The 12,319-nt window shown below is 41.0% G+C and overlaps 1 protein-coding gene across 5 annotated transcripts in view; it reads left to right on the forward strand.

The window, feature by feature from the left end:
• Positions 1–12,319, forward strand: part of CARF (calcium responsive transcription factor) — a 55,811-nt gene that overhangs the window by 3,551 nt on the left and 39,941 nt on the right. For 2 of the 5 annotated variants that reach the window (XM_006273499.4, XM_019492171.2), the window contains 4 exons: positions 2,797–3,021; positions 4,078–4,198; positions 7,575–7,704; positions 9,202–9,286. In XM_006273499.4, the coding sequence (XP_006273561.1) occupies positions 2,797–3,021; positions 4,078–4,198; positions 7,575–7,704; positions 9,202–9,286 (561 nt within the window). Of the gene's footprint in view, positions 1–2,796; positions 3,022–4,077; positions 4,199–7,495; positions 7,705–9,201; positions 9,287–12,319 lie in introns of those variants that run through there. The other 3 variants (XM_019492173.2, XM_019492172.2, XM_019492174.2) reach the window with 3 other exon arrangements.

Genomic DNA, 12,319 nt, shown 5'->3' on the forward strand with positions numbered 1-12,319 from the left:
CACAGGCTAGCAGGGGTCTGTGGAGCCAAGCTGGGCTGTACCAGCAGAGAGAGGGGGGAGCTGGCTCAGCTCCATAGAGCTCCTGATGCCCTGCTCTGCGCCCTGCTGGTGCTGGCCCTGGGACACTGGACTGGGTCCTATGCACCCGCTCACTCCCAGTGCCCCCCGGCCCCATGGTACAGGCAGGGGGCAGTGCGCAGCCCCGACCCCCTGCTCCCCAGCAGGGAAAGAGCTGGTGCTGAGCGCAAAGAAAAGCAGCCCTGCCCTGTGGCCGGCACTCCCTGCTGCAGCTGCTCACAGTCCACCTGGGGCTGTCCTGAGCAGGCACAGGAAGCCCCATGCGGGCTGGAAGCGGCTACAGCATGGGGCGCCAGCCACAGGACGGGCGATGGGCCGCTTTTCCCCACGCTTAGCACCAACTTGTAACCCACCCCTGCTGCCAGCCTGGGCCCCGCACCAGCTCCAGGCTCACCCGTCAGGGGTACACCGCAGTCGCAGCAGCTGCTCGGCGCGAAGGAAAGCGGTGCCCCTGCTTGCCATGCTGGGAAATGTTTGCCACCGCTGCCTCTGGGCTGCCCAGCATTCAAGCTTTGGGTGGGCAGCAGCAGCAGTAAACACTGCCTGGCACTGCAAGCGGGGGGGCCGCAGCTGCTGCTCTTCCCCTGCCCTATGGCAGGCGCCTCACGCCGCAGTCGCTTGCAGCCTGCGTGGGGCTACCTGTGCCTTCTCAGGACAGCCTGCATAGGCTGTGAGCCGAGCACCAGCCAGGGGGCGGGGGAGGGGCCGCTTTTCCCCAGGCTCAGCACCAGCTTGTAAGCTGCCCCTGCTGCCAGCCTGGGCCCTGCGCTGGCTCTAGGCTTGCCTGTCAGGGCTGCGCCACGGCGGCAGCAGCTGCAGCCCCCCGCTTGCCATGCCAGGCAGCGTTTGCTGCTGCCCTCCCAGAGCTCGCATGCTGGGCATGCTTCTTCCCCCCTCCCCCCCTTACCTGAGTTTCTGGTGCGGGTGCGGCCACATGTTCCCAGGTCAGAAACCCCTCCTGGGTCTTCCGGCTGCGGGGTGGGGCCGGGCAGGCCCTGCTGTTGCAGGAGTCCACTGGGGCTTCCCCTGGGGCTTCCCCTGGGCCCTACTGCCCCTGGCTCCTGTTATTTTTGACAGAAACCAAAGACAGATAAATATTAATTTTCTAAAATTTTTAGAGGCCCCGTGGGTCAGATAGAATGGCCTCGCGGGCCGAATCCGGCCTGTGAGCTGTATTTTGCCCACCCTTGTCGTAGGTCATGGGATCAACCTCCATATGCTGGCCCCCAGACACTCTGGACAGCATGGGGGGTTGGTTGGGGTGCCACTTGTAGCCCATGCCCTGGACCTCTGCTGCGTGCAGTGCTGGGTCCAGATTGTGGGTAGTGCATGCCCCTTTCTAGCCTCAGGAACCACGTACACACCGAACCTCAGGGCTGGCGCTTGCTGTATGCAACATGTGGGACTGGGCTGGCTGTGCACCTTGTACGCAGCACAGGGGGTCAGTCTGGTTCTGCATGCTGACTTCGGAGTTGGTCCAGATCGAGCCGTGCCAGAGTCAGCGCACAGGGCCAGTCTAGCGGGGTGTCACATGGAGTGTATAGCCTGTACTGGCCCCCTGTACCATGTGTAGCAAATGTGGCCAGTCCAATGCAGCATGCACTTGCTTCAGGGCTTCTTGTGCACAGGGCTGGCATGGGTGTTTGGCTTGGACCCTTCACATGGTATAAGGGCCTGGCACATAGGCTGGATGCAGCATCCTGGACTAATCTATGCTGCCCATAGTACAGATAGTGCACACCCTGTGCCAGCCATGAGGGCCCAGTGACATTCAGATTTGACACTCCTGATTTACAAGGTTTTTGACTTTGGTATAGAGTTTAGAAACTTTTTCTTTTTTTTCATATATTAGAACTAGTGATTAAACAACTTTGTGTTGTCATAGTGATTAGTTTATAAAGCACCATACAATAATTAATGGACATATGATTACTAGAAAAAGCTAAACAAACTCCACTTCTCTTCATATCGTTCAAATGAGATTAAAACAGTCCATTATACAAATAAACAACCCATTCTTTAGTTCTCAAAAACCATGCTAACATGAAAGAAAAAAAAACTAAGTTGCCAGTTAGTGCACAAGGTTCAAAAAGGAAAACGTGATGTGCTATGGTTATACCAAATTCTATAGACTTGGTGAAATCAAAAGACAGTTTATATTTTACCGGTTTATTCAACCTATTGAGTATATATGTTATGCTTTGTGTTGTTACCATTGCTTGATAATGCTATGAAAATTGAAAAAAAAAATTGTTTGTTTTAGTTTTATTTTGGCTATGGATAGAAAAGTAAAGGTTTGTTCATTTGAAATTCAAGTGACACCATATTTACAACGTGTTAAAAAGCTTGATACTTTGAAATTTAGTTTTGGAGCAGGTATTAGTTGGGATTGTTTCCCTTTTTAACTTTTTAAGCATTATTGTTCTTACGTCTTCTGCAGCAATCTAATAACTTGAAATAATTAGCTTTCTCTTTTTTTTTTTTTTTTTCTTGTACAAGAAGCATTGAGCACAACGTTTTGTTTTACTGTAGTAGAGAGTCATTCTAAGAGACATGAAGGGCTAGATTTGGGGGAATAAGAACAGAAAATAGTCACTTGAGCAGTTGTGGGGGGAAAAAAGCAAGGACAATAAAAGTTGGGACAATACAATGTGGCAAATACCACGTCAAATATATGATTCTTTAAAATATTATTTTACTGTCTTTCCTCTATGAAAGCATCTAACCTGCATGGATTCCAGAGAACCGTCATTTGGACAGAACGACTCTCCAACAGTCTTGCCCATTACAGTGCATGTTTCGGACAGTTCTTCTGCACCTTCAAATAAAGCAGTTCACCTGTCCCAGCAGCAGCCTCCTTCCATAGAAGAATTTCATCTAGTAGACCCGAATGGTCAGCCTCTCTATGAGCTTCAGTCAATAGGGGGTTCCAGTACACAGATGGTGAGTACAGCTGAATCCACATAGACACTGAGCTTCCAAAAGAAGAGCACGTTTTAAGGACAAAAGTCCTGATGTAATTTTTGAAACATTTTATAAAAAAAATTTCAGAATGATTTAATTAGTTTCCCAGTTTTCTCCTCTCAGGTCTCAAATTCCCAAAATAAGCCATCACTAGTTTTTTTTTCTGAAATAAAGAGACAGTGTATATATACATTCTTAAAACATGTAGAAGCCCATCTTAAAGTGAGCATGGTCTGTGATGCTTTCCTGCTTTTAATTCCCCCTCTTCTCCTCTGCTCTCCTATGCTGAATGCTTGTCCTTCGAGTGGAATTATGGCATCAGCAGTAAATTAGCCAGTTACAGCCCTCCATCTTTCTGCCATCTGATTAATTTGTATGTAAAAGAAAGCTTCAAACTATGCGTTGCGAATCTGAAACCCTTTTTCAGTAAAGACATATCTCTGAGTGAAAGTTTTTTGGTATCTCCTGAACATCTGCAGAGAGAGAAATTAAAAATACGTCTTGCTTATTAGAATTGCTAAGGGGGGAAAAAAACTTTAAAAACGTAGAAAACTATTTATTAGGTAGGGCATTTAAAAAAAAAAAATGATTTTGCAAAAATGTAAACTTGTGGATGTTGTGCCTGGCTATAACACTTTAATTTAAGGGAATAATGGCAACTTAAGATAGTAAATACCATTTTCAAAGTTCTTGTTGATAGAACCATTGGTTATGTTCAAAGCTTTGACACAAAAAGTCACAAGTGCTTACCTCTGCTTTGAGCTTATTAAATATTACATTTTAAAAAGTTCTTAAGCAGCTGACAATCAATTGTACCTATACTGCAGGGTGGTATTCTCTTCCATCATAAACTAGCAGTTTTATCCATGTTGTGAAATCAAATTGGAATTGTGAAAGCAAATGTAAAACCTTTTCGAAAGGAATTGATGTTGTGGTAGTAACCCAAGTATGTTAATGAAAATACAAACCAGTTAACCACATCATGGCTCAGTTAGTAACTAGCCCCACACATCTTGTTGTGTGCTTACTTTAAAGATGATTGTTGCCAGCCAGTCAGAAAATGGACAGGTATTACATGTAATACCTTCTACCCAGCCAGGAATGGCGCAAGTGATTATTCCTCAAGGGCAGCTTTTGGATGTAACCAGCGCTCAAGGTCAGTGTTATCTGTGGGGCTTGAGGGTTGTGTATTTTTGTGACCCAGTGCATCAGATGATCCCTTCTGATGAGCTTCTTGCACTTTCTCCTATCTTCAGTCACAATTAGGCATATAATGCCAAGAACTTGCATTTATAGCAACTGTAATCTGAAGATCTTAATTCACATTACAAACATTATTTAAAATGGACTGGGTTCCTGTGGAACAAGTGTTGTGCATTACGCTCATCTCTAGTTATGTTATGGGGAAGTGGAGATACTAAGAGCAAAATTCTATCCTGATTTACGTTTTGTATTGTCCCATAACTTTTTGTGAGAGTCCATAGAGTGTTTGACTAAGAAGGATTGAGTACCTTGCTCAGGTTTATGCATTGAGTTATTGTTACAGCCTGAAAATAAATCTAGTAGTTCTTGCATTGTCTGTGAACTAATAACTACATAAGTCAAATTACTGCATTTCTCACATACAGCATGCTTCCCCACTCCCCCCCCCCCCCCAAAAAAAAATAAAAAAAATCAGCCAGTGGAAATTGGGGGGGTGCATTATAAATAAGGAAATGTAGCAATAGTATTTTCTGTATGGTCAGTCTTTTCCCAGGGAAAGTGAAAGTAACCTGTGCTGCTTCACGGGGAGCAGCATAATGGGCTTGCTGTTCTCTCTAATTGTGGTAACTCAGATACTTGCTGCAACTTAGTAGTATTTTCAAGAAAAGATCCTTTTTTCTGCATCCTGCTTTTAAAAAATGAAGTGTCTTCATATGGGGCATGTTAGGATTAACACAAGGATTAGAACACGCAAGGATTGCCAAAGCTTGGTGACTTAAAACTTACTCAAGGTAAATGAAAAATAACCTTTGCCTTCTGGCCTGATTTCAAGTATACAGCTGTGTTGTTCAATTACTGTATTTTCTCGCATATAACATATAAATAAACTGAAACAGGACATTAATTTCAATGGGCTTTTAGTCAGTCCCACAATCCAAAAAACCTGTGAACAATCAATGAGAGTTCCCAAACCAGTCCTGAAACTAGGGATAGGCAAGAGGGGCACCATCTATGGGTGCCAACTTGAGTGGCACAAGGGTCACCAGCTACTCCCATGGAGTCCATGTCCCAACAGGAAGAGGCTCCATTCCCATGTAGCCTGGGGCACTAAGTGCAATCCTGACTCAGCCATCATAGCAATTGTACAGGCTGTGCCCTGTTGTTGCTGGTCGAGGCAGGGGCTGTAGTCAGTGACCCAGGCTGCAATGTGAATGGAGCCTGTTGGTACAGAGCAAGAGTAATTGTGGGTGAGGGGATGGGAGGGAGAGGATGCAGGGGGCAAATGGTGGGGTTTAGGGACAGTGGGTGGAGGCAATTGCTGCAGCTATGACCCTGACTCTGGGTAGGGTTGGAGCCAGAGCCATAGCAGCTCCCTGATACCCCATCCAATCCCATGGCAACATTAGTTTGGGATTTTTTGTTTGCTTTTTTAAGCCTTTGATGAGGGGCCTTGTCAAAAGCTTTTTCTGAAAGTCCAAATATATTTTGTCAGCTAGGTCCCCTTTGTCCACACGCTTGTTGACACCCTCTACAAATCCAGTAGATTGGTGAGGCAGGATTTCCTTTTACAAAAACAATGCTAACTCTTCCCCAGCAGATCATACTGTCCATGTGACTGCTGATTTGATTCTTTATTATACATTCTATCAATTTGCTAAGAATGGAAATGAGATTCACTAGTCTGTAGGGTCCCAGGAGCCCTTTTTGAAGATGGGTGTTATGTTGGCACCCTATCGGTCCTCTGGCACAGAAGCCATTTGTAATGATAGGTTACATACTGTTGTCAGCAGTTGTGCAATTTCACCTTTGAGTTCCTTTAGAACTCCTGGGTGAATGTCATCCAGTCCTGGTGACTTTTTAATAATATTTAATGAGACCTATGTACTACAAAGGCTTGATTTGGCTTGAGAAGTTCCCCAGCATTTTCAGTAAAAACTGATGCAAATAATTCATTTAGCTTCTCTGCAATGACCTTATCATCCATGAGTGCACCTTTTACTACCCGGTCATCTAATGGTCCTACAGATTCTCTAGCTGACTTCCTGCTCCTGATGTATTTAAGCAGGTTTCTATATTAACTTTAGCATCTTTTGCTAGACACTTCTTAGATTTGTTTTTTGAGTTGCTTTATTTCATTTTTGTGCTTGATGTGCCAGAGTTTGTGAGCTTTCTGGTTTTCCTTACTTGCACATAATCTATTTTTTTGAAGGATGCCTTTTTGCCTTGAATGGCCTCTTTAATTCTGCTATTAAATCATACAGGAGTTTTATTGGTCTGCTTTGTACCCTTTTTGATTTGTGACATATAAACCTTTCCTGAGCCTCTAATATGGTCTGTTTAAACAGCTTCCAAACTGCTTGCAGACTTATCTACCATCATCTCTATCCAAAAATAATATTTTTGCTCTTTCTATTTGTTTGTGTGTGGTAGTAATAAAAAGAAAACCTGACTTTTTTTGCCAGGGATTTGAAGACATGATTTTGTAATCATGTTGTTAAATTCTTTGATGATAAAAAGAGCTGTGAGTGTATTATCACTTTCACATGCAAATGACTTTAATGACCCACCATAATTAATGTACAGTGCAGATGCCTTTGCTCACTTAGATGGAATTATCTAAGGCCTTTGCCTCTCCATTTTTTTTTTTTGGTATTCCTTTTTATGAGAGAAACTGCTTTTAGTTTCTTAAGACATTCTTATTACGAAGTGAACCAGTGTGTAACGATCAATGTGTAATGCAACCCTGATACCTTTTTGTGAAAATGCAGGACCGAATTTTTTGTAATAAGTTATATACAATTATTTGCTTCGTTATATAAAACGAATCTTCTGTAATGGGGTTACCAAATACAACAATATAAGGGTATGGAGACTGCACGCATTTGGAACAGTTTCAAATGGGCAGTAGCTGTTATGTTTCTTTTATTGTGGGCAAACCAGCAACAGTGCAGAGGTTGCAAAAACACTCCATCTTTTAACATTATTTCATTCAGGGTTTAAGTTGGAGCAGTTTTGAAACATTTTATCATTCCCAGCTTGTCCACATATAATAAAAGGAACATAATACCTTCAGTCCTTTTGAAATGGCTCCAAATGTACACATATCTGTAACCTAATATTAAACATCCACATTTGTATATACATCCCTAGACTTCATCAGTAATGATACATAATTAATTATTAAACAACTCCAGAAACTGCCACCTCCATAATCTTATTTCATGTGCAAAAATGTTTACTTTCCCTACAGATCAAGATTAATCAGACCTTGTCATTTTCCCATTCTGTGGTTCAGTTATTAAATGGGAGGATTTTTTATTTTTGCAAAGATGTTTCAGAAGATAAACGCAATGCTGGGAACTTACAGACTGTTGCAGTGGCTGCTATTGCAGATGGTACAAGCAGTTATATCCTTCATCCTCACGCGTCCCTCACAGTCTCCAAAAAGACAGGTTCCAGGTAGGTCAGAAGTTTAGACTGCTAGCTACCACTTTGCATCGCTAATGCCTCTACAGTTAGTGTTTTTCATTAATTAAATTTATAATGTTTTTGTGCAGAACTATCACAGAATTCCCCCCTTTCCCCCTTCCAAGATATTAGTCTGTTACTACTATTGAGTGACATACAAAAGGTTTCAATATAGCAGGTAAAAAATGTCTAAACCTGATAGTGCAAGCCAGATGGGTGTTAAATGTAAATAGGGAGGCATGTAGTCTGATCTCAACAGCAGTGTACTCCGTTTTGACCATTAAAGTTATTCTAGACTGATATTTGTATAATGAGAATGGAAAATGGTCCAGTGAGTGAAAAAGGACAGTGGGAGTTTGAGGGAATACAATTCCTTGTATTTGCATTGATTGATTGATTGATTTTAAGGAATCATAGGTAAGAGCTTGATCTTAAAATGGCTTTTTAAAGATCTAGTCTGACTTGCATCTGTTGTGTTCCAGTACACTGATAAACTTTGTCTAAAGTCTCTAGCTGAGAGAAGTTTAGTATTTTTCTTTATATAAAAATTTATTTTTGTTTTAGAAAAAAGAAAAAAACTTATAAATATTAGTTTAGATTTCTTCCTGGTCTTTGTTCCCTATCTGGCGAGCATGTAATCTTACAAAAGTATTTGACGTAAACAAAAAAGACAGAAATTTACAATAATCTTAACCATGTAAAGTAATATTGTTTTACATATTGAGTATACTGAAGACTTCCATAAAATGTAAGGAAAATTTTTGTGAATGGATGCTTGGATTCATTTTTAAAGTTTTTGAAGATGTTAATATTAAAACTCCCAAGAGTTAGGCAGGTCTGGAGCTTGATTTTTAGGGTATGGTGATTAACTTAGGTCTTTGAATGGTAAGACAGAAGTAGGTTTTAGGGAGCTGGAAATATTCCCTGAACTGATATTGCATCTCACTCCTGAAAGAAGCATGGAAACACAATTCTCAATTTAAACACTTGATTCAGTCTCCAGAGTTCTACTACAGATGTCAGTAAATCTCCAACAAAATTGGTCAGTTTGTCTTAAAAGTGTTCTGGCTGTGATTTTTATTTATGTATTTATTTAGTCTGTAAGCAAACATTATGAAAAAAAATCTAATATTTGCCAGTGAAGCTAAAAAGTTCTAATATAAGGATATACTTTTGTGCTTTTACTGAATGACAGCTTGAGTGAATACAAAAGTTAGTTGTAGTTTAAATATGGCATTGTTGATTATATAATTGTTAATTATTTCAGCAGTAACTTGCAGAAAAATATATTATGAAAAAAATATCCACTGTTTTTAAAAACAATTGCCAAAGTCATGGGAGCGGCTACCATGACTACAGTTTCATGATAAACATTAACCATAGTCATAATGCAATGATATAGAACAAAGGAATTCTTTATTACCTGTAGCTTTGAGTAGATGTTGCTCTTCTCTCCTGGTTATCTATGTTGTTGAATTTTCTTTTCAGGATGGTGGAAGACCCTTTTCCTGTCCCTCTTCAACCACTACCCCCAAACACTCCTGCGTGGGCTCGTCGTCTCAGGCACTGCGAGGTGGGCTGCAAACAATCCTAACTTTTTCAATTCATCTAAACTGAGGAATACCCAAAGAAATAAAATGTTAGATATAGAATTTTTTTGTGTTTTAAATTTCACAAGTATATTAAAAATGTCTGGTGTCTTTTTAAAATGGAAATGTTTTAGAGCCATTCATGAGTGTTGGGGAAACTCAGGTGCTTATTCAGGTATTGTTTCTTTTTATTTTATTGAATAATCCATGGATTAAAGTATTTCTTCCTGAGGGCCCGATTCTGCAACTGTATGTAGCTTACTATACCTTTGTGAGTAGCCCTGTACCAGTTGAGTTCAACCTATTTACATGAGCAAAAAAATTCCCTGTATGGTTGCAGGATAGAGCCATTTGTATAAGTACTCTAAATGATCTGAGATGTTTGAAAAGTATCTTGTGATTTTGCTTAATGGCACTCCCCACAGACAACACAATGTTTGCTTGTTTGTTTCATTAATCAAGAGGATTTTCTTATTTTACCACAGATATTTTCCTCCTTGAAGTAAATAGACAGCTCTTTGCTATGGCAGTCATATGGGAAATGTGGTTGCAATTTCGCAACAGTTAATTCCTTTATGTTCCTCGACATTTCCCAAAACTTGGGAAATTATATATTCCTTGTTGTTCAGTATGCAGTTCTCAACACTTATAAAACTAACTATAAAATGGTATGTAACTATAGGTTGAATGCTTGTCCCTTACTCTTGATCCCTAGACTTAAGCCAGAGGCCTCCTGATGCCAAGCTCTCTCATTCACAGGCCTTTGGTCCTGTGCAGTTCCTATTTGTGTGAAGGGATAACTACTACTTATAGTGAAAGGCTGCATGTTATATTAAAGTTGCTTTTATAAATACTTACAAGGCTTTAATAAATGATTGATTATTATAAACAAATGGTTACTTGTTAGAGTTCAGGGGTCAATACATTTCATATAATTATTTAATTCCTTCTATCGTGTTTATCATGAATATGCTATTCTTGTCTGTAACACCTGTTCAGGCTGTAATAAGTATTTAGTCATTTAATCTTGCTCTTAGTTTTTTTAAAGTCTTTTATATAAAAATAAAGTGGCAGTTAGGTATCTCTCTCTGTTGGGTCCTTTAAAAAATCTATATAAAAGTCGCATTAGCACAATATTCAGGTACCATAGTGTTCTGATGTCTGCTGCTCCTGCTTCCTGCCCCCCCCACCCCCAAAATAAAAATAACCATAAAAATTGCGCTCAAATTGTATGCAAAATTGACTTGTAAGTGGGTCCCCGACAATCCAGTAGTAATCATGCTGCAGCCCCCGCAGAAACATTAAACAGACCAGTATAGAATGCTGTCACATCTGGTGGGGAGGCTGGGGAGTTGTGTTCTCTCCTCCCCTAAATTTTGAACCTGAAAATGTGAGGTTGCCTTCTTGGAACAGTACAGTAGTTGGTTAATTTTTATTTTTATTTTTCTTAAAAAAAAATAAAAATAAATAAAATCACACCTGCCACTGCTTAAAGGGGCAGTTCTACTGTGAGGGTGTAAAATCTCTGCTGCTCAACAGAACTATTCTGTGTGTGTATTCAGAGGCCTCTTCACCTCTTAGTAATAGAAACCTTTTTTTCTGTTTTTATTTATTTATTTCTTGTTCCTATTTGTCCCTCAGAGCCAACAGGGCTAATGAGAAATGAGCTGAATTCCATTCTATATGTATCATCAGCTGACATGTTTTATTAAACTCCAGATGTTTGCACTGTGTAAATCCACTAAAGGCAGTCGGGTTGTACTGATGTCACCAAGGATATAGTATGGAAACAATGGGATTTTTTTGGGATGTAACTTGTCCCCTCCTGTCCTGCAGAAATTTAATGGTAGGGTAAAAAGAATATGGGCTGAGTTTGTAGGACTGTTAAATTTGAGAGCGAACTTCTTTTTATTTCTGACTTGAACATGCTTGCAGCAGAAATCCTTGAACCCAAAACAGGGGACCCTTCAATTCCGTTTTTTCAGTCACTTGACAGGCTAGAACCAGACTTAAACAATGTCAGACTGTGTGTGTATGCTGAGGGGGAAAAGAGCAAGTGAATGCAGTGTCAGTATGCCATTGGTCATATATAATAACTGGCATGACCTTGAATCCATGGTTTCTTTGAATAGTAGGCTCAGCCCTTAGCATTCAGTAGCATTCTTTTGCTCCAAAGGGTGAAGGGTAATCTGGCCAGTGCTGTAATGCTGATTTTCAGCAACAAAAGCTTTCCAGAGGTATAAAGGAATCCTGATAACAATACTCTCCCTGAGCCTACTTGAATCATTCTGCCTATCTGCTCTAAACACACAACTTGCCTTAGGGTGCCATGTGTGCCACAAGTTGGCTCGAGATAAGGCCATCTTTGTGTGGCATGTGACGTATCAGGGAGGAGACAGGTGAGCACAGCAGCTGGTAGAGTAGGGAGCAGAATAGCAGATCAGGTAGGGAGCACAGGGCAGGAAGCAGGAAATCTCAGCAGATCAGGCAAGGGAAGGGGATTGGATTGGCCCCTGGGAAGGGTCCTTGGGGCTCACTTGTGGCATGCCTGTCAAAAATGTTGGCCCCCAGTCCCCTAGGACTTCTACATGCTGATGCTATTGCTTCCTGCACATTTCACGTAAGAAAAACTATGATCATATAAGATTTTATATTCATTTCACCGAAGTGAATGGTGCAGAAAAGGGGAAGAGCTGATGCTTTGCTTGGAAATAAGACAGGCGAACAGTGTAGTTGTCCATCTCACAATGATTGGCTGTTGACATATATCCCCCTGCAGCCCCTTCTTCCCATCTCTGAATTAGAAACGATCTTCCAATAATTAGATTCTATACATGGAAAAGTATTACAAACTTGCACATTTTCCATGTATAGAATCTAATTATTCAGGGTTGTCTTAAATTCAGGGTTGTCTTAGAAATGATACTGTATTTACTCAAATCTATTTAAAAATTGCCCAAGTCTTTGGTAGCCTTTTGACCCTTTTCAGCTTTATCAGACAGCTGATCAAGTGATTT

This window comes from Alligator mississippiensis, chromosome 4 (assembly GCF_030867095.1).
Source record: "Alligator mississippiensis isolate rAllMis1 chromosome 4, rAllMis1, whole genome shotgun sequence".
Classification (NCBI taxonomy): domain Eukaryota; kingdom Metazoa; phylum Chordata; order Crocodylia; family Alligatoridae; genus Alligator; species Alligator mississippiensis.